This window comes from Desmodus rotundus, chromosome 4 (assembly GCF_022682495.2).
Source record: "Desmodus rotundus isolate HL8 chromosome 4, HLdesRot8A.1, whole genome shotgun sequence".
NCBI lineage: Eukaryota > Metazoa > Chordata > Mammalia > Chiroptera > Phyllostomidae > Desmodus > Desmodus rotundus.
In genome coordinates, this window is record NC_071390.1 from 78,966,804 (window position 1) to 78,990,373 (window position 23,570).

Consider the following 23,570-nt stretch of genomic DNA (forward strand, 5'->3'; position numbering starts at 1 on the left):
TCTAATCTTAGGAAAAGAGTATTTTGCTGTCAGGCCTTTTAAAATTTTTTTTTGTTTTCTGCTGATGAAGGCTATACTTATCTTACAGATGTTTAAAATATCCTATAATGGTCACAGGACTATAGATGAACTTTACTCTTAACAAGGACAGAGATGCCTCAGGACCCATGTCTTTACAGCAACTTGTGTAGCCACAGTATCCACCAAAGTCTCTTGTAACTGATACCCAATTATGATTTGTTGATTTCTCATATTCCTTACAACTCAAAGATTAAAAATACACATATAAATTCAGATTTATCATGTCACAGACTGTACTTTTCCACATCAGATTAAAGTCAGTATTTTTTCATACTTTATAGTTTTCATAACTATTTAACCTCTACTATCTCAGGTAACAGCAATAAGATTTTAAAATATTAAAAAATACCATATGATCTCACCTTTAACTAGAACATAATCAACAGAAGAAAAAAACAAACAAAATATAACCAGAGACATTGAAGTTAAGAACAATCTAATAATAGCCGGGGGTGAGTGGGGAGGGTTGAGGTGAGGGAGGGAGGTGGGTTCGGCTGGGGTGGGGTGGAGGGATGGGGAGAAAAGGCATATAACTGTAACTGAGTATCAATAAAAATTAAAATAAATAATAAATAAAGTAAAAAAAAAGAAAAAAAATACCTTCAAACCAATCAACGAGAGAAACAAAGTTTGGATTCCTTTCGTGAATTCTTGAACAAGATGGCTATAACAATTTTCCAGTGGTCTGCTTATTAACTCCAATACCTACAAAAATTAAAGCAGTATTATGTTTTCTGTTACTATAAAGAATAAATGGAGTTCTGTATAAAATTTTATATTTTGTGTATATCTTGTGGAGGCAGGGGAAGATAAAAAACACAAAGACCAAAAAAAGAATTTAGCAGTTGTGCTCATGAAAATAGAAGAAAGATAAATAGAAAAAATACTTTTCATTGTTTATCTGAAATACAAAAATATCCAAACTACTCTTTCTAATTCTTTTTTTAAGGTTTATTTTATTCTCATTTGAGAGGGGAGGGAGAGAGAAAGAGAGAAACATCAACTAGTTGCCTCCCACATGGGCCCCGGCCAGGGATTGAACCTGCAACCTAGGTATTCTGACCAGGAATTGAACTGGTGACCTTCTGGTATGGGATGACACTCCAACCAACTGAGCTACACCGGCCAGGGCTCTAATTCTTAATCATAGAAAAGGAAACATTATTAAAGAAATATTTAAAATTAATTTTTTTAAAGATTTAATTTATTTAATTTTAGAGAGGGAAGGGAGGCAGAAAGAGAGGAAGAGAAACATCAATTGTGTGGTTGCCTCTCACATACCCCCTATTGGGGGCCTGGTTTGCAACCCAGGCATGTGCCCTGACTGGGAATCAAACCAGTGACCTTTTGGTTTGCAGGCCAGCACTCAATCCACTGAGCCACAGCAGTCAGGGCAATATTAAAAATAATTTTTAAAAGATGATCCCCTAAAAGGCCTGGACCAAAGACCAAAAAAGATAAAACAACCAACCAAGAAACAGATTGTTACCTGTTGCTTGTCTTTTTCTTGCAATATAAGGATACTCTCCCCAACAGAATCTATTCCAGCACGACCAGCTCTGCCGATCATCTGTTTATACTGATTTCTCTTTAAAAATTCCTTAGCAACATAGGGGGCTCTCAAAATAACTCTATGAAGTAGATAAAATTAATTAAAAGTGAGCCTTCATGTATAGCAACAGCACCTATTTTTAAACTCCTAACTTCATTATATCTATATGATATTAAATTAAATTTTAATATCTATGTGATATTAAATTTAATGACATACTAACTTAAATAATAGCTAACTACTATTTACCAAAAATCTATGTCACAGAAGTTCTTTATGTACATCATCTGTAATTCTTACAACTCTTTCTAATAATATTCTATTTTATTTTTTTAAGTGGCTAATTGGCTTACCTCAACTCACAAAATTAGTAATTACCAGAAACAAGATTTGAACTTGTCAGCTTTGTTGTAAAGCTTATGACCAATCCACTAAAGCAATAATCTTCAAAGATTTATTTTATACTCCATAAATGAAAACTCTCACCACATACCACCAATGTATGCATATTTATTTATGAATTTATATTACTGTCAACTATATAAAATTACAGATTTCAACTGTTTTTGACCTACAAACAGGGTGATTTCATCCTGTTCATGTATATAGAAGAAGTTTGTAATCAACTTTCCTGTTCAAAGGTGAGAGAAAAAATATGACATTTACCTGTACTAATCAACCAAATCTTTTATTTACAAACCTCAGTGGACAACAAGGATTACCAAACATTTGAAGTAAACTAATGACATAACAAGAATATAAAGAATAGATGTATGACGTAAGCAGATAATACAGGGAACAGAAAAGAAAAATTCTAATAAACATCCACAGAATACCCTAGAGGGTACTGTATGCATATTTTTAAATTTAAAAACAGCAATAAAAGAAGATAGTTCTTGGAAGTTAAGAAAAATTTTAAATTCATTTTAAAAACTCAATAGAAGAACTGAATAATGGAATGAACATAGCTAATAGGATATAGTTAAAAACTGATTTTGTTATACATGAGGTCTACCTGGAAAAAGTCCAACCACTGATAATATAATAAAAGTTTGCACAACATTAATGTAACCTGGCAGCCAAGGAGAGGGGACTGGAAGGCACACATGTGAACAATGACTACTTGACTGTACTAGTCAGTGGGGGTGGTACAAACCATTGAGTGATCACATGTACTGCGTGGCTGTCACATTCAAAATGACTGAGTAGAGCAATGAATTTGCATCAACTTTTGTGTAAAGCTTTAACACTCCTCTGTGGAAACTGTCAGATGATTCAGAAGGCTGAGCTATGGGCAACTGGTGACTCGAAAACATGCTAGCTCATGTATCATGTATCATGCAGAGGTTTTTGGTGAGACATCAAATCACCCAGGTGACTCAGCTGCCCTACAGCCCGGATTTGGTGCCCTGCAACTTCTGGCTTTTCCCAAAACTAAAATAACTTTTGAAAGGGAATAGATTTGCCCTAGCTGGTGTGGCACAGTGGATTGAGTGCTGGCCTGCAAACCAAAGGGTTGCTGATTTGATTCCCAGTCAGGGCACATGCCTGGGTTGTGGGCCAGGTCCCCCATAGGGGGCATGCAAGAGGCAACCACACGTTGATGTTTCCCTCCCTCTCTTCCTCCCTTCCTCTCTCCGTAAAAATAAGTAAGTAAAATCTAAAAAAAAAAAAAAAAAAAAAAAAGAAGAAGAAGAAGAAGAAAGGGAATAAATTTCAGACCATCAATGAGATTCAGGAAAATATGATGGGGCAACTGATGGTGATTGGGAGAACTGGGTGGAGGTCCCAAGGTGTCTACTTTAAAGGGGACTGAGGTATCACTGCCCTATGTACAATGTTTATTGTATCTTGTATCTTCTTCAGTAAATGTCTCTATTTTTCATAGTAAGCAGCTGGATACTTTCTGGACAGGACTCATAGAAGGTAAAGTTAAAGAAATTACATTGCTCAAATAGATTGGAAAATGAGATGAAAAGAGATTGAAAAGCTCAATCTACAAAGTTTCAAACCTGTCAAAATGAAGTTACAAAAGCAGAGAACAGAGATAATGAAAGGAAACAAATGTTAAAATAATCAAAAAATTACTCTTAGATGATGAAAGGCATAAAACTTGGAATTAAAAGCATATACCCAAGAGCTAAGCTCTATAAATGAAGTAGCTAAAAGAGGACAGCTGGGATTGTAGAATTAGTTTCCTGGGTTCAAACACTGGCTTTGAAACTTGTTTTTGTTGGCCATGAAGTTGGGCAAATTATTTAATTGTTTAGCACCTTAGTTTTTCCTTCTATAAAATATGGCTAATATAAAATATGACCTTCCTCACAGAGTTGTCATGAGGATCAATTAATTCAATATATGTAAAGCTATTATGACATAGGAGAGGGAGTATAACAGTTGCAATTATTATTATACAGTATGATGAAATTTTAAAGTTAAAGAGAAAAGTCTAAAAGCTTCTGGAAAGGGAAAAACAGCGAATCTACACAAAAACAAAAATGAACAACACTGGCTCTGAAAGACTAGAAACAATACACCGAAGTCCCCATGGAAAAAATATGGAACCTGAAATTCTAGCAAGGTGTTAAAGTATGAGGCTAAAATAAAGGCATCTTCAGCTATGCGAAGACTTGGCACTTAAGCAAAGACTTCAGCTATTCTGTGGTACAGCAACTTAAACAGTAATTACTAAACGAGGAAAAAGAAAAAATGAATCACAGAAGGAAGATGTGGGATACAAGAGGGAATGACAATCAAAAAGAAACAAACAAGTATAATATATAAGTTAAATAGTTACTGATTATAAAATCAAAATTAAAAACCTGAAATTAAAATTTTAGTTAATTGCAACATACATGCTTGAGGCAGTGTAATGTAAGAGGATATACAAGTGGTAAGACACATGTTCAAGAAAGGATATAATGGGGGAGAACCAAGATGGCGGCGTAGATAGACACACTGCGCTCCGTGCACAACCAGAACTGACAGAAAATCGAATGGCAAGGAAGTCCGACACCAAGGAGATAAAAAAAAAACATTCATCCAGACCGGTAGGAGGGGCAGAGACAGGCAGCCGTAGCGGAGAGGACTCGCGTTGCCACGGTAGAACGAGACTGGCGGAGTGCGGGATGAACAGGGCAGGCAGTCTGACCACTGGCAGACCCTGTGGCCCCACATTCGTGCATAGATAAACCGGAAGAACAGCGGGGTGTGAAGCAGACCGCACAACCCAGGGCTCCAGCGCAGCGAAATAAAGCCTCAAACCTCTGAGTGAAAACACCCGTGGGGGTTGGGGCGGCAGCAGGAGAAACTCCCAGCCTCACAGGAGAGGTCGTTGGGGAGACCCACAGGAGCCTAGAGCGTGCACAAGCCCACCCACTCGGGAAGCAGCACCAGAGGGGCCCAATTTGATTGTGGGTAGCAGAGGGAGTGACTGAAATCTGGCAGAGAGTGGAGCGGGCGCCATTACTCCCTCTCAACCCCTCCCCCACATACAGTGTCACAGCTCAGTGACCAGCGTTACCCTGCCTCGGTGAACACCTAAGGCTCCGCCCCTTTAAAGTAACAGAAGCACCAAGACAAAAAAAAAAAGGCCCAAATGAAAGAACACTTCAAAGCTCCAGAAATAATCCAACTAAGTAGCGAACAGATAGCCAACCTATCAGATGCACAGTTCAAAACACTGGTAACCAAGAAGCTCACAGAATTGGTTGAATTTGGTCAAAAACTAGATGAAAAAATGAAGGCCATGCTAAGAGAGACAAAGGAAAATGTACAGGGAACCAATAGTGATGCGAAGGAAACTGGGACTCAAATCAATGGTGTGGACCAGAGTGAAGAAAGAAACATCCAACTAGAAAAGAATGAAGAAACAAGAATTCGGAAAAATGAGGAGAGGCTTAGGAACCTCCAGGAAACCTTGAAACGTTCCAACATCCGAATTATAGGGGTGCCAGAAGGAGAAGAGAAAAAGCAAGAATTGAAAACTTATTTGAACAAATAATGAAGGAGAACTTCCCTAATCTGGCAAAGGAAATAGACTTCCAGAAAGTCCAGGAAGCTCAGAGAGTCCCAAAGAAGCTGGACCCAAGGAGGAACACACCAAGGCACATCATAATTACACTACCCAAGATGAAACAGAAGGAGAGAATCTGAGAGAAGAGAAAAGGACACAGTTACCTACAAAGGAGTTCCCATAAGACTGTCAGCTGATTTCTCCAAAGAGACCTTACAGGCAAGAAGGGGCTGGAAAGAAGTATTCCAAGTCATGAAAGGCAAGGACCTACATCCAAGATTACTGTATCCAGCAAAGCTATCATTTAGAATGGAAGGGAAGATAAAGTTCTTCTCAGATAAGGTCAAGTTCAAGGAGTTCATCATCACTAAGCCCTTATTATATGAAATGTTAAAAGGAGTTAGTTACCTAAGAAAGAGAAGATAAAAAATATGAACAGTAAAAATGACAGCAAACTCATAGTTATTAATAACCACACCTAAAACAAAAACAAAAGCAAACTAAGCAAACGACTAGAGTGGTAACAGAACCACAGAAATGGAGATCACATGGAGAGTTATCAACAGGGGAGTGGGAGGGGGAGGGCGGGGAAGGTACAGAGAATAAGTAGCATAAATGATAGGTGGAAAATAGACAGGGGGAGGGTAAGAATAGTGTAGGAAATGTAGAAGCCGAAGAACTTATAAGTATGACCCATGGACATGAACTATAGGGGGGGAATGTGGGAGGGAGGGGGTGTGCAGGATGGAGTGGAGTGAAGGGGGGGAATGGGACAACTGTAATAGCATAATCAATAAATATATTAAAAATAATTAAAAAAGAAAGGATATAATTATTCTATAATGATAGAAAAACATGTTTGATTACAACTTAAAATTTTACAGTTATAAATATAAAGTTATTACAGTTATAACAACATAAATAGTATATAACTTCCTATGTTTTTCAAAAACTAAATCAGTAACAGAGGTTGAAAATAAAAGAATGGAAAAGGATCTACTTGGCAAAAATATATAGTTGTAGTATTTAGAGTAAAATCACTAAGTTAGAAAACCAAGGACCTATTATATTGATAGAAGGTACGATTCAGCAGTAACATATTTGGAGTAAACCTTTTTACACCTAAATAATTTTGAAATACAAAGCAAAGACTTTTAGAAATGCAAAAAGAAATAGGCAATTCCATAATTAAAGTGGGAGACTAACACACCTCTCTGAAGTTTACACATTAAAGAATTACAAATAGTAAGAAAATAGAGGAGCTGACAACATGATTATTAACTGTGATCTCACTGAGATATAGAAAACTGCACACTCAACAGAAAATACATATTTTTTAACACTCATGAATGATTTATAAAAATTGACCATTTATTTTAAAAAATGTCACAAATTTTAAAGTCACAAATTACAAAGAACAGAAAGCAAATATGCAGGACACAGCTTTGGTAATAACTGAAAAGGTAATCAAGGATCTACTCTAAAAAAACATACTAGATTCAAAAGTCTTTATGGATGAATTCTCTAAGATTTCAAGGAAATTTCTATGGTAAACAAACTCTTTCAGATGATAAAAAATGGTGGAAAGCTTTCCAACTGTTTCTATCGAAGCAGGATAATACACCTTGACTTGAAAACCAGATAGGGAGAGCACAAAAGAAAGAAGGAATTTTAATACCAGGAAAGCTACTAGTATTATCTTACATTAATATATTAAAGGAAATAAACCAAATGCTCAACTCAGCAAAAACTGAAAAAAAAAAAATCTTACCCACTACGGAGAAAGAATAAAACAACAACAAAACCCCTGGCAGATAGGCATTGAAAAGTTTTGAGCCTAGACAACAGCTACTTATATCTCACCTTCGAGCTGGTAGGTTAACACCTGCTGCTAGGGTGGATGTGCAGGTTAAAAGACAGAGAACTCCGGTGGAATAGGCCTCCTCCAAGAGCTTCCTTTCATCACTCGTTAAACCACTATGGTGATAAGCAACTCCTAATGGGATAGTGCGCTTTAAAACAGGACACAGGTTGCCACTGCTGATATTCTTCAAGTTCTTAATCATCTCCTGTTTTTCTTTTTCCCTGTGTTTCAGATATTCCCTAGGAAAAAAGATCTGTTAGAAATATGAACACTGATCTTACAATGACAAAGTGCCTATAATTTTAATTTTAGTAGGTTCATGTAAATATTCTTTTTAAAAATATTAATTTTATTGATATAAGTACATAAAATGTTCTTAGAATTTTGGTTCTGATTTCACTGTTAGGCAGTCTCTATCAACCGCTTTTTTTGTAGATCACAGAGCCCTGTGAAAATCTGATTAAAGCTAAAGGAAATAAACCACATATAACACAACACTTTGCATTTAATTTCAGAGTTCATGGACTTTCTGAAGTTCATTCCTGTACTTTCTATGAATCCATGGACACCAGGTTTAGACCACTGTTCTAAATGTTATGATAATTTTTTGCAGTAGATCATACACCTTTATTGAAAATGACTTATTTTGTTTTAATCATAAATTTTCTGAAGATGGAAATACATTATTAAATCATTAGTAGTATATGTAAAATACTGACTGTCTGGACACGAGTGTTTTAGAAAATTCAATAATATTGTACAATGTCTCTAAATCTAGAAACACCTATTACTTTAAATTCAATTAAGAAAAGAACTAGACAAAGTAGACTATATAGAACTAACTAGCAATTGACTGTAAAGCAACAACTTCTAAATACGGTAGCAAACACATACCACCCAAGATACAAATATAATACACATAGCCCTGTGTTGTTTTGGTCTTCTTTATGGAAGGAATAGAGCTATGGCTGGTGTTCACTGAAGAACACCAGTAATTTCACAAGAAGTTGAGAAATGGGAGGCAAAAAGACAGAAGAACAATAAAGAATTGGGAAGAAAGTGGTGAAGAGTCTCAGTGTAAGAATTAGGAGGAACGCCTTAGTAGGGGAGAAAAGACTTTCTGTTGCTATTTTCCAGCCAGTGTACAAGGTTCTGAAAGGGATGTATAGGATGAATGCTTCTCAAGGAACTAAGTCTTATAAGCAGTGAGAATATGGATAATCAGCGTATAATTTTCCCAATCAGAGAAAGGATTGGTCCTAACTGACCAGATAAGATATGGTTGTATCAAGAAGGGTTGTAGGAGAAATTGAGATCTGAGCTGGGTCTTGAAGAACAGGTATTAGAGAGGTGGCAATGAAGGGGTAGGAAAATGCATTCTTGGCAGAGGGTAAAACATGATCTAAGGCTTGAAAACGGGAAGTTCGAGGCATAAACAAAGAAGAGAAGTAGTTCAGTTTGGATTAATTTCAGGGTGAATGAAGAGTAGAAGAAATAGGATGGAAAAGTAAGTTGGGTCAGATCTTGGTCTGAATTCTAAGCTAAGAAGCACTGAAGCATCATTTTTAGGGAGATTTTGTTTTAGGGAAAGTAATATTACCAGAGCTGTGGAAGTTGTAAGAAAATAGTGTTTAAAAGACATTCTTTAGATTTCAGTTATATGTGGAATCTAAAAAACAAAATAAATGAACAAGCAGACCAGAAACAAAGAACATTTTGATGGTTGCCAGATGGGAGGGGGGTCGGTGTGAAAAGGTAAAGGGATTAAGAAGTACAAATTGGTAAGTACAAAATAGTCATGGGGATGTGAAGTGCAGCATAAGGAATATAGTTAATAATATTGTATAGTTCATAACTATGTATAGTGTCTGATGGGCACTAGTTTTACTGGAGCGATCACTTCACAAGTTATATAAATGTCTAATCTCTGGGTTGTGCATCTGAAACTAGTATAATATTGTACCTCATGGTAACTGAAAAATAAAAAAATATTGAAAAATAAGACATTCTTTTTTAAAAAAGGTATTATTTATTTTTAGAGAGAGGGGAAGGGAAGGAGAAAGAGGAGGAGAGAAACACTGATGTGACAGAGAAACATCAATCTGTTGCCTCTCTTAATTAAACGCCTGACCAGGGCTGAAGCCGGAACTCAGGCATGTGCCCTGACTGGAATCAAACCAGTGACCTCTTGTTTTGTAGGACAAAGCGCAACCAACTGAACCACACTGACCATGGCAAGACATTCTTGACTAAGTCAAAGGGAGTAACAGCTACAAAAAAGTTAATATTCCTAGAGACTGAGACAGTCACTTGGGAATAATCTGCTTCAGTCTTTGTACTTAAATAGATATACAGCCATATTCTACTGCCTGGAAGGGAAAGGGATTTACTGTACCTGCTTCCCGCAAAATTTATGATAAGGAGGCAAATAATTAAGATACAAACAGGAGTTTCAAGAAGTCATGGTTTAAAGACAGTAATGAGATGAGAATCCATTTAGATTTCATTTCATCTACATCTCTAAATTACTAAATAATATACAAAAAGTATTCTTTCAATATGATAAAATTTTAGTCAACAGCCACAAAAAAGGGGCTAAACTATACTCAAAACATTCAGCTTACAAAAGCAGCAAATAATATAAAAAATATAGCATAGAGGAAATTTTCCTTTGGAAGGAAAATGTTTACTCCTATCTCTATTTATTTATTTATTTATTTAAAGCTAAACATCAAATGCATTGTTTTTTTTAAATATATCTATTGGTTATGCTATTACAGTTGTCCCATTTCCCCCCCTTCACTCCACTCCATCCTGCACACCCCTCCCTCCCACATTCCCCCCCTATAGTTCATGTCCATGGGTCATACTTATAAGTTCTTTGGCTTCTACATTTCCTACACTATTCTTACCCTCCCCCTGTCTATTTTCCATCTATCATTTATGCTACTTATTCTCTGTACCTTCCCCGCCCTCCCCCTCCCACTCCCCTGTTGATAACCCTCCATGTGATCTCCATTTCTGTGGTTCTGTTCCTGTCCTAGTTGTTTGCTTAGTTTGCTTTTGTTTTTGTTTTAGGTGTGGTTATTAATAACTATGAGTTTGCCGTCATTTTTACTGTTCATATTTTTTATCTTCTTTTTCTTAGGTAACTAACTCCTTTTAACATTTCATATAATAAGGGCTTAGTGATGATGAACTCCTTGAACTTGACCTTATCTGAGAACTTTATCTTCCTTTCCATTCTAAATGATAGCTTTGCTGGATAGAGTAATCTTGGATGTAGGTCCTTGCCTTTCATGACTTGGAATACTTCTTTCCAGCCCCTTCTTGCCTGTAAGGTCTCTTTGGAGAAATCAGCTGACAGTCTTATGGGAATTCCTTTGTAGGTAACTGTGTCCTTTTCTCTTCTCTCAGATTCTTTCCTTCTGTTTCATCTTGGGTAATGTAATTATGATGTGCCTTGGTGTGCTCCTCCTTGGGTCCAGCTTCTTTGGGACTCTCTGAGCTTCCTGGACTTCCTGGAAGTCTATTTCCTTTGCCAGATTAGGGAAGTTCTCCATTATTTTTTTCAAATAAGTTTTCAATTTCTTGCTTTTTCTCTTCTCCTTCTGGTGCCCGTATAATTCCGATGTTGGAACGTTTCAAGATGTCCTGGAGGTTCCTAAGCCTCTCCTCATTTTTCCGAATTCTTGTTTCTTCATTCTTTTCTAGTTGGATGTTTCTTTCTTCACTCTGGTCCACACCATTGATTTGAGTCCCAGTTTCCTTCGCATCACTAGTGATTCCCTGTACATTTTCCTTTGTCTCTCTTAGCATAGCCTTCATTTTTTCATCTAATTTGCAACCAAATTCAACCAGTTCTGTGAGCATCCTGATTACCAGTGTTTTGAACTGTGCATCTGATAGGTTGGCTATCTCTTCGTTTCTTAGTTGTATTTTTTCTGGAGCTTTGAAGTGTTCTTTCATTCGGGCCATTTTTTTTTTTGTCTTGGGGTGGTTGTTATGTAAAGGGGCGAAGCCTTAGGTGTTCACGGAGGCAGGGTAACGCTGGTCGCTGAGCTGTGACACTGTATGTCGGGGAGGGGTTGAGAGGGAGCAATGGCGCTTGCTCCACTTTCTGCTGGATTTCTGTCACTCCCTCTGCTACCCCTAATCAAACTGGGCCCCTCTAGTGCTGATTTGTGAGTGGGTGGGCGGGCTTGTGCACACTCTAGGCCTCTGTGGGTCTCTCCAACGAACTCTCTAGTGAGGCTGGGAGTTTTCCTGCTGCCACCTCAACCCCCACGGGTGTTTTCAATCAGAGGTTTGAGGCTTTATTTCCAGAGCTGGAGCCCTGGGTTGTGCGGTCTGCTTCACTCCCCCGCTGTTCGTCCTGGTTTATCTATGTGCGAATGTGGGGCCGTGGGGTCTGCTAGCTGCCGCACTGCCTGCCCCATTCCCCACCAGCCTCCACCTTGCTGTGAGTCCTCTCTGCCCTGGCTGCCCGTCTCTGCCCCTCCTACCAGTTTGGATGAATGTTTCTTCTTTATCTCCTTGGTTGTCAGACTTCCATACAGTTTGAGTTTCTGTCAGTTCTGGTTGGTTTTTGTTTTTAAGTTGTTGTTGTCCTTCTTTTGGTTGTGTGAGGAGGTGCCGTGTGTCTATCTACGCCTCCATCTTGGTCAGAAGCACTCATATCTTTTTGAGAAAGTATCAAGTATCCTTTACAATTCATTAACTAAGGATTTGGAGAGGTAAATTTTTACGTGCTTCAATATGAAATATAAACATATAAGACCCAAATAAACTATTAATATCAAAAGGCAAAATAACTCAAGGGTATAACTTATAAATTTCATGTCTCCCAGTTACTTGTTAGTCTTTATATTTCTATGTTACTTAGCAAGTGCTATATATTACCTTAAATTATTCTAAGAAAATGAGCAATTTACTGAGGTTGAGCATACTGTCTCAATGATAATTTAATTTCCTCAGGCTTTTAAAATCAACATCATCATTGTAAAGGCACATGATCAGTTACAAAATGAGAAACTTTTTTTTCTGCTAGTCAATAAATTTAACTTGATTTTAGAGCAATCCATGACAGTAGGATTGGGAGGGGAGGTAGAGGAGGACTAGATTAGAATCCAGAGTGATGGTCTACGAATAGTGATATAGTAATGGCTAAGGAGCCAAAAACTAGTCTGATAAAATGATAAAATCACAGATGGGACAAATAGGTGCAAAAAATTGAACCGTTCATACTTAATATCACATTATATACACAGAATCTTGAATCACCAATCAGAAAGAATATATGCACCCCTATGTTCTTAGCACCATTATTTATAATATCCAAGGTCTAGAAATAGCCCAAGTGCCCATCAATACATGAGTGGATAAAAAAGATGTGGTACCTTTACACAATAAAATGCTATGTGGCTATAAAAAAGGAAGAACTCTTACCCTTTGTGACAGCATGGATTGACCTGGAGAATATTATGCTAAGTGAAATAAGCCAGTCAGAGTAAGACAAATACCATATGATCTCACTCATATGTGGAATCTAATGAACAAAATAAACTGGCAAACAAAATAAAACCAGAGGCACGGATACATGGAGCAGACTGACAGATCTCGGATGGGAGTGAAGAGATTAGTCAAAGAACATACATGCATATATGCATAACCCATGGACACACAGACAACAATGTGATTGATGGTGGGGGGTGGGGGAGCTGGGTGGAGCGGGGCAAAAGGGGGAAATGGGGGACATCTGTAATAATGTCAACAATAATAAATAAATAAATAAAAATAAATGAGCCACCTTATATTTATCTCTGAGTATAACAGAGCTGATATTAAAATACCACAAAATTACAAACCATGCTCTGGCGAGTGTGGCTCAGTGGACTGAGCACTGGCCTGTGAACCAAGGGGTTACTGGTTCGATTCCCAGTCAGGGCACAGGCCTGGGTTTTGGGCCAGGTTCCCAGTAGAGGGAGTGCAAGGGGCAATCACACATTGATGTTTCTCTCCCTCTTGCTCCCTCCCTTCCCCTCTCTAAAAATAAATAAATAAATAAAAATCTTTTAAAAAAATTACAAACCAATAAATTTCCTAATTAAATTTCCTAATTACTTAGGAAATTCAATTCAAATATCCAAACAACTTAAGTGTGAACTTACTAAGAAAACAAAGCAACAGTATTTAATTAAAGAGAAAATTAGCCCTGGCTGGTGTGGCCCAGTGGATTGAGTGCCAGCCTGTGAACCAAAGGATCTCTGGTTTGATTCCCCATCAAGGCAAGTGCCTGGGCTGCAGGCCAGGTCCCTAGCAGGGAGCATATGAGAGGCAACCAACTGATGTATCTCTCACACATGGATGTTTCTCTTCTCTTCTTTCTCTCTCCCTTCCCCTCTAAGAAAAAAATAAATAAAATCTTTTAAAAAGAAAGAGCAAATTAAGCTAAAGGTACAATTTATCCCCATAGTGATTAGTCCTTTGACTATCTAAGCCAGTGGCTGACCTTGGCTGTGAGTTGGACTTGCCCGGGGAGCTTCATAGAATGATGCCTGGGTCTCATACTTAGAGATTCTGATTTGTCTAGGATGCAACTTAGGGATTTTTAAAAGTCCCTGATTTACTGTGCAGCCAAGGTTGAGAATCATTGATTTAATCCTCTATACTCGTACTAGCATTCATTTACATGTAGTCTTAGAATTTTTCTCTATTTCACAGGTAAATTTCATAATTAAACTTTCTTCAGGGTCAAGAAAGGGTCTTTTGAATCTAGTATAACAACTTAATATAATGTTCTGTAAGACGTAGTTAGTGCTTGTTCAATTCACAGAGTATGTAAATTATGACAAATATAAAACAGAACAGAATATTTTTAAAAGATGAACATACTTGCTTAAAAATTTGCATATCATTTCTGCCACATTTTCACAGTTCTTCTTAGTGGGACAAAAAACTAAGCAGGAATAATTGGGAATAACTTCTGTCACCAATGCTACCAAGTGATCAGGATCCATCTTTTTCAGAGTATCAGAGTACTGCATAACAAGATGTAGCAACAAGGTTAGCAACCATAAAAGCCTGTCATTTTACCAGCGTGCTCTGTAAGGTAAGTAAATCATCCATAAATTTGAATTTCTGATATAGTAAATCTGATCATTTAAAAGAAAAAATGAAATCTATATTACACACCAAAATGTTAAGTCTCACTTTTCTCTTAGGTTATTAGGATTTTGTTAGGTATATTTAGTTTTTAATTAAAGAAGTGAAAACAGTAATACTATTAATAACTCCGCTGCATGCCTATCTTCACCAAAGCAGTATAAAAAACTCCACAGACAGAAACACAGATTGATCCTAATAATAGTTAAAGGACTGCATAAATAAGATATACCTTTAATAATTAGTACTAGTTTTAAAAAACACAGATTCAATCATACTACAGGACATTTTCAGAAATAAAAATATATTTATAAAGCAGACATAAACTCAAAGAACATGAAAAATGTAAAGTTACTTAAAATCTCACTTCCTTTGACTTTGTAAAACTAATTATGAATTAGAATTTGTACAATTCTAAAACTATTGTAAAAACCCCCTTCTCCCCTTATTAATATCCTTCATATGTCATAGAACATTAACACAGTAGACATTAACATTTTCATACATCAATATCTGAATTAAATAGCCCATAAATGCTTCTCCAAGGCCAAAAGAATTATCTTACAGTTCCCTTAACTGGGGAGTTAGGTCTAAACAACTTATTAAGTATGTATTTCCTTGCAACTTAGCACTGTCTGCATAAACAATATACATCAGTTGAATGAAAAATATGTTTATATCATTCTTAAATAACCACAACAGCCCAATAATGGGATGTGTACACAATTGGACACTGAAGTCTTTGGAACCTTGGAACTAGTAGCTACCCTCATTTCCGGTCCCATATTGATTTTCACATGGTTTTTGCTTATAGTAACTGCAAAACCCCCCAAAAATCCCAAAACAAAATCCCAACTTCACAAAGATATAATATAATAGAAAGGAATGTAGTATAGTCTGACGCTGAAAAAGAAAGTAACTACCTTAGACTAGTAGTTTGTATGTTGCCCAACAGATTTCAAGCATCAGAGGTTTCTCTCAAAAATCTAAAATATTCCATGGTACCCATGTAAATCTTCTGTGGTACCCCTGGGGACTTGGGCACAATGTCTGGGAACTTAGAGTTCAAGGGTTATTAATATTACCTTATAATCAAGGAGACGTGAAAATGTCATGCCAGTCTCAGCTTTGCTGTCAACTTCATATATTGCATCACTTATTTTCAGATATTCTTTTAATTCAACCTTGAATTAAAGGGACATTTGCAATTAATAACATAACAAATTCCTATTTCCAGAGTTATAAATTTCTTAAAATGTGTTGTAAAAAAAGTATACCTATAGAAAAATTTTAGCTTTTCTAAGGTATATAAAAGATGATTTAACTTAAAAGTATTTTCTTTACCATTTCTTTTTTTAAATCTCTTTTTCCCCTTAAACAAAAATAGGGATTAGTATCTTTAAAATATATTTTTGAATTGAAGAGCTACATATCTAAACAGAAATCACACATTTTCTTTTTCACAATAAGTACAAATGAGTTAAATGTTCATACTCTTTATCTTTTATTGGGTTATTTGTGTTATTCTTCAAGATCTAAAACTTTCTGTTTTATTAGTCATCAGTTTTCATTCCAGCTATCACCATATTATTTTTAAATATTTGTAGACAAAAAAGTTTGTAAATATAGCTCATTGCATTTTCAAAAGAACAGCATCTAATTAGATAATTAAGGTCATAAAATACCCTTAAATTTTCATATGTGACTCAAGTGTAAAAACACCAACTTTCAAATTAAAATTTGGTGGTTCCTAAAAATCATTTTCTGAAAACCCATTCAGAGACAGAACATGAACACTAGTACTGCAGACAGATATACTTATTTATTTTCTTCAAGTTTTTTGAGAATACTATCATTAGGGAGTTTAAATTGAAATCCATGTGAAGTCTAAACTTATTTTAAAAGCATTATAACTACCAAAAATAAATATTTTTAAGGTAACTTTTTTAATGTGCTAATAATTCAAAACATGTATCACCAAATTTTAACTGAATGAAAACTTTTACCTTAGAGAATAAGAAGTGGACAAATAGAATGGGCCTGAAATTTCATTTGACAAATATTCATTTATTGACTAATTAGGCCAGCCACTGTTCCAACTGCTGCACTTACAGTTGTGACCCAGGCCAAGAGCCTTGGCCCCACAGAGTTTATATTCTCTATAAATTCTTACTAGGATACAGCCATAGTGAGTGAAATTATGGCCCTTCACTATTCTATAGAATATTTTTATATGGTACATTTGCTATTTTTGTTTCTGAGTAAGATGATACATAACAAATCAATACAGTGCAAACCTCAGGTACATACTGGTCTGAACTGACTGGTGTAATATTCTGCTTGAAGGAATTCTTGCAGGTCTTCAACATTATTCAATGTTGCACTCATACCAATAATTTGAGTTGTTTCTAAAAAAACCCAAAGTATTTAAAAAATTTGTTATTTAGTATATTGTAATAGTAATTTTAGCAACCTTTCTGTGTTGTAAATTTTTCCTGAGTGGTTTGGAAAAGGGGAGGAGGGAGGTAAGAAAAATACAAATATGTTATCAGAGTATTAATATGACAATTAACAAATGAAACTTTTCTCATTTCCTAAAAGTTACTATCAAGAATTTTATGAAATATCAAACTTGGCAAGAAGTAAGGTCTTTATTAAGACTTCTAAACAACAATAATGAGTATAAATATGCTGGTTGCTGACTATCTGGACTTATGAAGAGTTATGACAGGTCCACAGTTTCGGCTATACGTATACACAGATGTACAGTATAGGTTGCAGGGCTCAATGTGTCCCATACTCTTGCCACATGAACAGTACTTTTGCGATCTTGCTATCACTCCACCTTTATTTTCTTTATTTTAAAATAAAGGTGGAGTGAAACTTCATGAAACTGCATGACTTACTTCCTGGGCATTATAAAATTGCTGCTTTCCATAGACCACCTATTGAATAAAAAAAACAAAGGAGCCTTCTTAGCAAATGCTTCTTCATTGCTGCTGTGTTTTGCCTTGAATTTTATCATGCAACACATTATCTGAAAGAAAAATATGTGTTGCCCCTTCCTATTCCATAAGGATGGACTATGCAACTGAAGTGGTGAGCATGCTGCCAAATCAAGAAAGGCTATGCTGCCCTGGCCAGGTTGCTTAGTTGGTTGGAGTGTCATCCTATACACCAAAAGTTTCAATTTCCAGTCAGAGCACATATCTAGGTTGCAGGTTCAGTCCCCAGCAGAGGTGTGTAGGGGAGGTAACCAATTGATGTTTCTTTATCACGTTGATGTTTCTCGCCATCTTTTTCTCTCCTCTCTCTCTAAAATCAATAAAAAAAAAACATCCTCAGGTGAGGATATAAAAAGACAAAGAAAGAAAGACTATGCCAAGAAATTTGGGATTTATGCAGAAACAAAGGGAAGCTATGAAAGGACTGTAAATGGTAAAATAGACTAATGGGTAAAAAAGCCCAAGATGAATCTTTGGTACCACCAATGTACATCATGAATATGCTTAGAATGAGATGTCACAAAGGAGAACAAGAAAGAAAACAAAAGAGAGTAATTTCATTTAAATATATATTAAGGGTAAGTTGAGGCACTAGTGATAGAAAGACAAATATATATCAATAGCAAACACATGTGCATTATGTGCAGGTACTATGCTAGATGCTTTACAAAGATTAACTCATGCCATCTTTACAGCAGTTCAGTAAAAAGGTTCTATTACTATCACCCATTTTTGAAGCATAAGGAAACAGAGGCACGGTTACTATGATTTGCCCAAGGTCACATATGTAGTTAAAAGTGGGCCAGAATTTGATACTTCTGGTCAAGATGGCAGCATAGGTAAACACAGCTTGCCTCCTCTCACAACTACATCAAAATTACAACTAAACTACAGAACAACCATTACTGAGAACTACAACTAAACTACAGAATAATCACTGAGAACCATTAGAAATCAACTTGAACGGAAGTTTGACAACTACAGGATTAAATAAACTACATCCATCCAGACTAGTGGGAGGGGCAGAGACATGAACAGGCTGGTCCCACATGCACGTGTGGTGGATAAAAATCTGAGAGACATATCTGGGGAGCGAGGAGTCCCAGCCCCATACCAGGCCCCCAAGCCCAGGGTTCTAGTAAAATAAGTAAGTCTCTACAACTTCTGGCTGAAAAAACCAGCAGAGATTGAGTCAGTGGAAGAAGCTGTGGAATCCCAAGCAGTTCCTCTTAAAGAACCCACATACAGACTTACTCAGACTCACTTCCTCTGAGCTCCAGCACCAGGGTAGCAGCTTGAAAAGCACCACTGGCATACAACGAGGTACTGAAGTGTTTGGCATCAAGGCAGGAACTGGTGGACAGCTTTCTTACAGACAGAAAGGCAGAGAGGCCATTGTCCCTTTTCTGAACCCTCTCCCAGGGCCACAGAGACGGAAGGCAGGTGCCATATATGAGACTCTATCAACCTGACTAACACTGTTTGACCCGTGCCAGAGATCCCCTGAGAGTCAGTACTACCTAATTTAGGGGCCCACCCAAGCTGTTAACAGTGATTTTTCCACATGAACGACTGGTCTTGGCTCATGCCTCACAACGTCCTAAATCTTCTCAAACAAGCAACAGCTGTTTTCAGTGAGCCTCCAGCTCCCACACCTCTTGCTAAGTGGCCCCAGGCCCCCCCCCCCCACTACCAGCAGTCAGCTTAGATTCACAGCTTGGCTTTGTCTAGGAATCTCTAAGCCCAGTACAAGTAGCAGCCATCTCAGCTTGCTTTATAGCTCAGTAGGATGGCCCCAGGGAGAACACAGTGGGGGCTGACCTTGGCCTCCACCGCCTAGGAAACTCCAGAGCCTGCACACCCAGTGGACAGCTACACACCACATCGGAGCACCACCAACCTGCCCTTGCACAACTGATTCTCCATGGAGGGTGGAGGTTGTTGGTCAGTGGTCACAGCCAGCCCTTGCAGCTGACTGGCCTGGGTAAATCCCTCTTATTGACCTGCCAACAGCAATCCAGGCTTAATGACCAGAGGAGGGTGTACTCAGCCCACACAAATGGCACACATCGAGTATTCAGCTTGGGTGAATGGGGAGGCTGTGCCATTGGACCCTACAGGACATCTACTACATAAGGGCACACTACCAAGACAAGGAATCATAGCAACTCTACCTAATACATGGAAACAAACACAAAGAATGAAGAGACAAAGAAATATGGCCCAAATAAAAAAACAGATCAAAGCTCCAGATAAAGAACTAAACAAAATGGAGCTAAGCAATCTATCAGATGCAGAGTTCAAAACACTGGTTATAAGGATGCTCAAGGAACTTAGTAAGGACCTCAACAGCATAAAAAAGATCCAGTCAGAAATGAAGGATACACTGATTGAAATAAAGAACAATTTACAGGGAAACAACACTAGAGTGGATGAAGCCAAGAATCAAAACAATGATTTGGAACATAAGGAAGCAAAAAACAACTAATTAGAACAAGAAGAAGAAAAAAACAACAACTCCAAACGAGGATAGTGTAAGCAGCCAGCGGGATGACTTTAAGCATTCCAACATCTGCATTATATGGGGTGCTAGAAGAGAAAGAGTGAGAAATTGCAAATCTATTTGAAAAAACAATGAAAGAAAACTTCTCTAATTTGGTGAAGGAAATAGACATGCAGTCCAAGAAGCACAGAGAGTCCCAAACAAGATGGATTGAAAGAGGCCCCTGAAAGACACATCATAATTAAAATGCCAAAGGTTAAGGAACTACAATCTCAAAAACAGTAAGAGAAAAGCAGCTAGCTTCCTACAGGGAAGTTCCAATAAGACTGTCAGCTGATTTCTCAAAAGAAACTTTGCAGGCTAGAAGGGATTGGCAAGAAATATTCAAAGTCATGAAAAGCAGGAACCTACAGCCAAGATTGCGCAGCCCAGCAAAGCTGCCATTTAGAATGAAGGGCAGATAAAGAACTTCCCAGACAAGAGAAAACTAAAGGAGTTCATCATCACCAAACCATTATTATATGAAATGATAAAGGGACTCATTTAAGAAAAAGACAACCAAAAGTATAAACAATAAAATGGCAATAAATACATATCTATCAACATTGGAATTTAAAAAAACGAACTAAGCAAAGAAGAAGAACAGAGACAGAAACATGGATACAGAGAACATTGTGATGGTTGCCAGGTGGGAGGGGGGCAGAGGGGAATGGGTGAGGAGGTGAGGGGATTAAGAAGTACAGAATAACCATGGGGCTGTAAAGTGCAGTATAGGAAATGTAATAGCCAAAGAACCTATACCTATGACACACAGACATAAACAATGGTGTGGGGATTGCCTGAGGGAGTGGGAGATCCTGGGTGAAGGAGGGTAAAGGGGAAAAACCTGGGACAACTATAATAGCATAGTCAATACAATATAATTTTAAAAAGTGAGCCAGAATTTGAATCTAGTGCCAGAGTCTCTCCTTAGACATTATGCTATGCTACTTTACCATGCTAACATATGATCCGTCTTACACATAAATAGTGGGAACAACAAGAGAAACTGATGTGGCAGCATTCAAAGGAAAAAAGATACACAGGCAAATGCTGAAGAAAAATTGAGACAAGGACAGTCAGTTGTCACTAGATTTAATGAGTAGTTGATCATTCTCCTCTTTCTCTGCTTTATATTTTCTCATAGAACTTGTCACCATTTGGCATACCATATGTTTTCTTGATTATCTGCCCATTGTGTTTCCCTTTCACTAAAATACATTTGATGAAGACAGGGACCTTGTTTTATTCACTGATGTATCCCTAGCACTTAAAATAGTGCCTGGCATAAGCTTAATAAATATTTTTTGAATGATTGATTATAAAGTGCTACAATATGTCTAAATAGCATTGCTATTAAATTTTTAAAAAATTCTAGAGATTTGACCTTCATAGTTAATAATTTTTTCATATAGAACCTAAGTTATCTGTACTGCATATCATTAAACAGTAGAGAAGTCATTTAGAATAAATATTTCATGTACATTTAAAGACTATCTGATATTGCAGAATAGCACCTGACTACTTGCATATACTATACTGCATTACTGGTATAGTATGTGATGATGACTCTGATGGTGGCAACAGCAGCACACTCTTACTGAGTGCTACGTGCTAGGCACTGCTGAATGCTTCACGTGTGCTAACTCATATAATCCTCACAACAATCCCATTATGTCAGTATTGTTATTACCTGCCCTTGAGAGATGAAGAAACATAATGAAGAATCCCATTATGTCAGTACCATTATTAACCCCCCTTGAGAGATGAAGAAACTAGCTATGTGTGCACATAGCTAGTAAGTGAAGGATAATGACAGGGCATCTTCAAATGTTAATCTCATTTAACTTCACAATTATCCTTATTCATTTATTCTTTAACAAAAATTTATAAGCTTACCTTAAAAATCAAAATCTAAGGCAGAAAGCATAAGTATCTTACTCTAGGTTACGAAATCTAGCTAGTGATAGAAATAAAGACTTTTATGGAACCTTTTAAAAGATTTTATTTATTTATTTTTAGAGACGGAAAGGGAGGGAAAGAGGGAGAGAAGCATCAATGTGTGGTTGCCCCTCTCATGACCCCTACTGGGGACCTGTTCCACAACCAAACCATGGGCCCTGACTGGGAATTGAACCAGCAACCCTTTAGTTCCCAGGCCAGCACTCAATCCACTGAGCCACACCAGCCAGGGTGACTTTTATAGGTCTCTTGATAATAAATCAATTAGTGGCCACATTTGAAAAAAGTACTTACTGCTAGTGTAGAGGATTTTTGCTAGGGTCATTTCCAGTACAGCCCCACGGCTTCCTTCAGCAATCATGTGCAACTTGAGATTTAAAAAAAAAAAGGGAAAAAAGTAAATCTGCATATAATGCCTATGTAAAACATGCATGTATTTGTATGAAATAAAGTAATCTTTGCTTTATAACTCTTAAGCATTTTGGATATAAGAACTAGAGTATATATGCATTATTTCACTGATATTTTAAGTTAGTGAGGTTTGGGGGCAACATCTTAACACATCTGGAATTCGTAAGTGCTATTATAAAATTGAATATACACATACTATAGATTCACTGTTAAAGAAACACGACACAAAATTTGAGATTATTAAACGTGAGAAATTTTCATCTGCATCATCTATATATTAAAATAAATTATTCTTGTAGAGGTACTAAGCAGATCCACATAATAATAACTGTTAGTATAATAAAAATGTTAAGTTATAAAAGTGGGACTCCACCTCATCTACAACAACCAGACCCAGACTGTTAATCCTTCCAGTTTCAATCAAGGAGTTGATCAGACCATGTCCTTTTTCAATAGTGGCAATGTATAGTGATTTCTTTTCCCTTCTTTTAATTGGAGGAAATTTTCCTTTGCTTCCGGCGTACTCTTCAACAAAGAAACCCAGTTCTATACCAAAGCTTGACAAAGCTGAAATCTAGAATATTAGTTAAAATAAACAAACAAAACAGATAAATAAGAACTTTAATTATTAAATGCTCACAGGGACTTAAAAATTAAAATATTGTGTTTAATATCAATCAATAGGAACAAGTTCACAGATAAGACATAAACATCTAAGAAATGTCAAAATCAGTGCTGGCTTAGGCAGCACATACACTAAAATTGGAATGCTGCAGACAAGATTAGTATGGCCCCTGCACGAGGATGACATGCAAATCCGCGAAGCGTTCCATATTTTAAAAAAAAAGAAACATCACGATTAATGTGATCTTTGCAAAATGCACACAACTGTTAAACTGCTTAATTAATGAGAAAAATTTCAACTATCTTTTCTGATTTAAAAAAATCATAACAACTCATTTACTTTAATGAAA

General features: G+C 36.9%; 1 protein-coding gene and 1 non-coding gene across 5 annotated transcripts in view; one reads left to right on the forward strand and one right to left on the reverse strand.

Moving 5' to 3' along the window:
* HELQ (helicase, POLQ like) overlaps window positions 1–23,570 on the reverse strand; it is a 62,374-nt gene that overhangs the window by 31,940 nt on the left and 6,864 nt on the right. For 3 of the 4 annotated variants that reach the window (XM_045183637.2, XM_045183636.2, XM_024574806.4), the window contains exons 4-11: window positions 22,970–23,170; window positions 22,480–22,552; window positions 16,987–17,084; window positions 15,762–15,860; window positions 14,407–14,552; window positions 7,512–7,751; window positions 1,571–1,712; window positions 682–786 (exon numbers count right to left, since the gene is read on the reverse strand). In XM_045183637.2, coding sequence (XP_045039572.2) covers window positions 682–786; window positions 1,571–1,712; window positions 7,512–7,751; window positions 14,407–14,552; window positions 15,762–15,860; window positions 16,987–17,084; window positions 22,480–22,552; window positions 22,970–23,170 — 1,104 coding nt within the window. Of the gene's footprint in view, window positions 1–681; window positions 787–1,570; window positions 1,713–7,511; window positions 7,752–14,406; window positions 14,553–15,761; window positions 15,861–16,973; window positions 17,085–22,479; window positions 22,553–22,969; window positions 23,171–23,570 lie in introns of those variants that run through there. The other variant, XM_045183638.3, reaches the window with a different exon arrangement.
* Window positions 23,329–23,435, forward strand: LOC112317903 (U6 spliceosomal RNA). Its single transcript, XR_002976153.1, has one exon. It is a non-coding gene; the product is annotated as a U6 spliceosomal RNA (small nuclear RNA).